Here is a 5,242-nt window from a genome sequence, read left to right as displayed (position 1 = left end):
GAAAAGCTTTATTTTCGAGAAAAAAAAAATAATGGGAAAAAGAAACACTTCTTATTAACGCAGTAAACCCCAGGAATAAATTTTATATTTAAATTGGATAAAAAACGCTGCAGCACGTTTATCTGACGAAAGATACAATTTATCTGACGAAAGATAAAATTTAGCTGACAGAATATAAAATTTATTTGACGAAAATATTTATTTGACATATGTCATATGTCAAACGGCTGCGTGGAGGTTCACCGAAAAAATTTCCTCCATAAATTTGAAAATCTTAGCGGTATTTATTTTTCAAATCGTGTGACTTTATTTAAATTATTTTAAACACAAAATCATTCACCTACACTTATAGATTACATAGACCGCACTTTGGTTAGTTTGTACTTTATAGTTTTTGTTTACAATTTTTGAAGTCTTCATCAGGGTCGACAGAAACTAAAGGTTTGTTAAAAAAAAGTTAAAAGTTAAAAGTGAGGCCAAAGTGCAGCCAATGTATTCTGTTAGTGTAGGTGAATGATTTTTTGTTTAAAATGATTTAAAAAAAGTGAGACGATTTGAAAAATGAATACCGCGAAGAGTTTTAAATTTATGGAGGAAATTTTCCTGGTGAACCTACACGCAGCCGTTCAACGCCGAAATCAGACCAAGGCCATTTGAAGGCAACCCCCGACACTTGACTGAAAGCGATAGTTTGGAGTAAGTTTTATTGCAAGAAAATCATAAAAAGTTAGTATTTTCTGGAATTAATGACACTATTAATAAATATTAAGCTTAATATTTGTTTATAATATTTGGAAATAGTTTAAACAAATTTTTCCACCTGTAAGTCGTGAAAATTTATTATTTTTTTGTACGCAGTCAATGAATTTCAAAAATGATATTAAAAAAAATTGGTTAAAAAAATTATTATTATCTAAAAAGTTAGTGTATGAGTTTTGAAATAAGAAAACACTAAATAATTAGCCACGGACATTAAGAGATTCGAAAAAGCTAGAATTTTTTCCACCTATCTTATGAAAAGGCGCAACTGAGTCATTATTAATTGTTCAGTAATTCCAGAAAATAGTAACGTTTCAAGAATTATAGAGAACAAATAAGTTCAAATGAATAAAAATTGTTTACAAAATTTTAAACGCTCTTTCAGAAAAAAATCACTTCTAGCATTCATTAACTGAGTTTTTAATTCCAGAAAGTTGTAACTTTTCCATATTTACTGAGAAAAAAATGTCTTAAAGGAGTTAAAGTTCTTTAAATACATGCAAAATATCGTTACAAAATATACTGCTCTGAATATTTATTCATTGCACCATTAATTCCAGAGAATCATAACTTTCCACGATTCACTTAGAAATAATTGAATAAACCAATTAATTTTTTTAAATAATTCCCAAATATTTTAGAAAATAAATATTACTTTGACATTCTTTTACTGTACCATTTATCCTGAAAACATGATGGGGGTTGTTTAAACAAATAATAATTGTTCAAACAATTTAAAATTAGTTTAAAAATACTTGGAAGCTTATCCATTCTAGAATCAAAATAATTTAATTTGAAGAATTTCCGTCTTAATGAATTTAACATAAGACTGCTTTTTTCTTTGGGGTGGGAGGGGGGATTCAGGCACAGTACATCAAAATAAAAAGTTATTGGTTGAACATTCCTTAAGAGGTGACCAAACGTTAATTTACAACAAGCTTATAACAAGTAATAAATTTGCCCATTTTTTCAAAAACCGTTAGTGTTGACCGATTTGGAAAAAAGGGAATTAATTTTTCCAGAAAATGCACAAATTGGGGGAATCGATTACCAAAACTCGAATTTTCACACAAAATCTAAAACTCATAATTCTCTATAATTTTCCATTAAAAAAGGTGTTTAATACCTAAACAGAAAGGAATTAGAACGCAATACAATGAAAATTCAGAGAAAAAACAAAACAAAAATAAACGGTTCAATTCCTCCTAATGAGAGAACATCAACAATCGTAAACAAACATGCGTTCTAGGAAGCTGAGGCGAATGCTGCAGTGATTCTGGGAAAGGGGTAAGCCTCTCTACTCTAAATTCCGAGAACCTGGCTCGCAGCTTTGAATTTCGAGAACGGAGAAACTCACGCGCAGATTGGACAGGAGACTTTGCTGTCTAAGTTTTGTCCGCGTAGGCATCGGGCGCAGAAGGTGTGAAAGCAGGTGAGAAGACAGGGCTCTCTGTAGTAGTCGTGACATATGCCACAGATGAGGGGGTTTCTGGAGCCCGGGATTCCGGTCGTCTGGCCGTCGCTCTCGCCGACGACTCCGTCGGTCGCGTTCGAGCCCGAGTTGGCCATCGTCATCGGCGGTGGACGAACCTGCGAGAAAAGCTACTCGCTCCTCTGCCGCGACCGAAATTTAGTGCGGGAGCTGCGATTTGGGAGAGCGGCTCGACCTCGTCGAAAACGGGGAGAGGCTCTTCGCACCTCGACGGCGACGGTCGACTGGCCGCTCTCCGCGCAGAAAAAGCTCCGCCGCCCTTATCGGCCCGTCATTCTGACGTTGAGATAACGACCACGACTGGGCCACAACCCCAAACTCTCCTTGCCACCCGGAGCAGGGAGCCTCGTCCCCACCAACCCCCACTGACGACCCCTTCAACACCGCACCCTGCTCCCACTTTCCGCACCCCCTCCCTCGCCAATAACCAACCTGCGTGCCAAGCCAACCCTCGCTGCTTTCGAGCGGTGTGCGCCTGCAACTCGACTCATTGCGAGATTGGGGAACAGCGCGCGCAGCAACCCCAAGAGGTTGTGGAGGGTGGCGAGGATTCACGCGAATGCATGTTGGATTGCCCCCAGGCTATTCCTCATGTGCATATTTTAATGCGATTCGCACTTTTAAAGTTCACTGTTTGTTTTTGCTCGGTTTCAACTTTGTTAAACCTTTACTTTTCCTCGGGTTAACCATTGTAAAGGAAATTTAGAAAAATTCATGACAATTTAAAAAACGATAGGGAAATTTCAAAACATTTTTATTTTTAAGAAAAAAACGTTGAATTAAAAAGATGCAATTGCTACAAAAAGAAATGAATTTTCAGATGAAAAAGCGAAATTTCAACAACAGTAACATTTTCAACCAAAGAGATGAATGTTTAACGAACAAAATTAATTTTTAATAAGGTAGTTCAAATTTCTACCAAAAATTGAACAATTAAATTTTGAGATAAAAAAATTAATTTTTAACAATAAAAAAACTAATTTTTAACCCCAGAAACTAATTTTTCCAAAAATGAATTTCAAATAAAGTAGTTGATTTTTCAACCTAGAAGATGAATTTTTTCCGGAAAAGAAGAATTTTCAACAAAATTCATCAATTTGTAACCGTATAGTTAAATTTGCAAGCAATGAGATTAATCTTCTACTATAAAAGAAGAATTTTCAATCAATTACATAAACTTTTAATTAAATAGTTGAATTTTAAAACTAGAAAAAGTTCATTATTAACTAAAAGTAGAATAGTTAATATTTAAGAAAAGGATAATTTTCTTTAAAAAAAACAACTAATTGTCTACAAAACAGTTGAATTTTCAATTTTCCAAATTGTTGAAATTTCAACAAAACGATTTTTAGCCGAATAGGTGAATTTTCCACTGAAATAATGAAACTGCAACAAAAGAAATGAATTTTTAAGAAAGCAGTTGAACTTTCAACCAAAAATGGAATAGTCAAATTTTTAGATAAAAAAATTAATTTTTCAACCCAAGAAGTGAATTTTTACAAAAATTATTTTCAAACCAAATTGACTATTTTTTAGCCAAGAAAATTATTTTTTTTTAAAGTAAAGAAGAATTAGCAATAAATTACATCAATTTTCAATGAAATAGTTAAATTTTCATATAATTCTCTAAATTTAAAGAAAAACAGATAAAGTTTCAAAGAAAGTTGAATCTTCCACGAAATAATTAAATCTCCATATAAAAATTTGTTAAAAAAATCTAATTTTGATCAATTTAGTTCAATTTTCAACCAAATAGTTGAATTTCGAAACTAAAAGAAGATCAATTACAAAACCAAAAATGGAATTGATAAATTTGCAACCACGGAGATTAATTTTCTACCAAAAAGACGAATTTTCAATACATTACATCAATTTTCAATGAAATAGTTGAATTTTAAAACTGGGAAAGGTTAATTGTTATTAATTAAAAGCGTAATAATTAATATTGAAATTGTTGAAATTTTAAGACAAACAGACAAATTTTCTAAACAAAAATTTAATTTTCACCCAAGTAATTTAATGTTTACATAAATATATTTTTTCTTTCAAAAAGTTGAATCTTCAACTAAACAGTTCAATTGTCAACCAGTGAGTTGATATTTTTAAATTAAAAAAAATTTTTTTTTCATCTTTAAAAGATGAAATTACTACAAAAAGAAATGAATTTTGAAATAAGAAAGCGAATTATCAACAAAACTTCAATTTTCAAACAAAGAGAAAAATCTTTAACCAACAAAATGAATTTCTAATAAAGTAGTTCTACTTTTAACCAAAAATGGAAGTTACATTTTCAGAAAAAAAATTAACTTTTGACACAAAAAAAACGGGGTTTCAAACAGAGGTGAATTTTTAACCAAGTATTTAATTTTTCTACTAAGAAAATTAATTTTTCCTCATAAAAAACGAATTTTCATGGATTTACATAAATTTTGGTCCAGTTTTAATTTTAAGTTCAAGTTTAATTTTTGTCCAGAGTTGATATTTCAACCAAGAAAGTATTTTAAAATTAAAAAACTGTATTAAATAAAAAAAGATGAAATTACTTCAAAAAATATTAATTTTTAAATGAAAAAGCAAATTTTGAACAAACATTGCATTTTTAACTAAGAAAGATTTTTCAGCCAAGAAAGACACTAAATTTAATCGAAATGTTGAATTTTCAAGCAAAGAAAACAATTTTGTTCGCACAAAAGTTTAATTTTCAAACAAAAAATTACATTCTGAACGGAAAGGTGAATTTTTTACCAAGAAGATAAATTTTCGACAAAAAATTCTAAAGAATTTGAAAGACTTCAAAGAAATTGTACTGAATTAAAATAAAAGTAAATAATCGAAAGAAGTTCCAGGTTACTACAAAAATTATAATTAAATAAAATAAATTAATTGAATTATAATTATTACACCATTAAGCCATTTCCCTTTCGGGGTAGGCGTGACTCACTCGGCAGGGGAAAGGAGTAGTGTGTGGATGGGATAGAGATTTTTCAGATT

The 5,242-nt window shown here is 31.0% G+C and overlaps 1 protein-coding gene across 2 annotated transcripts in view; it reads right to left on the bottom strand.

Moving 5' to 3' along the window:
* The window catches only part of LOC117169499 (RING finger protein 207-like), an 18,120-nt gene extending 15,604 nt beyond the window's left edge, over positions 1-2,516 (bottom strand). For both annotated transcript variants that reach the window (XM_033355912.1, XM_033355920.1), the window contains exon 1: positions 2,117-2,516. In XM_033355912.1, the coding sequence (XP_033211803.1) occupies positions 2,117-2,334 (218 nt within the window). In that variant the 5' untranslated portion in view covers positions 2,335-2,516. The remainder of the gene's footprint in view (positions 1-2,116) is intronic.
* Between the last annotated feature and the right edge of the window lie 2,726 nt (positions 2,517-5,242).

The sequence above is a fragment of the Belonocnema kinseyi genome, chromosome 1 (assembly GCF_010883055.1).
Source record: "Belonocnema kinseyi isolate 2016_QV_RU_SX_M_011 chromosome 1, B_treatae_v1, whole genome shotgun sequence".
Lineage (NCBI taxonomy): Eukaryota > Metazoa > Arthropoda > Insecta > Hymenoptera > Cynipidae > Belonocnema > Belonocnema kinseyi.
Note: the sequence above shows the minus strand (reverse complement) of the source record. Positions and strands in the feature narration are given on the sequence as shown.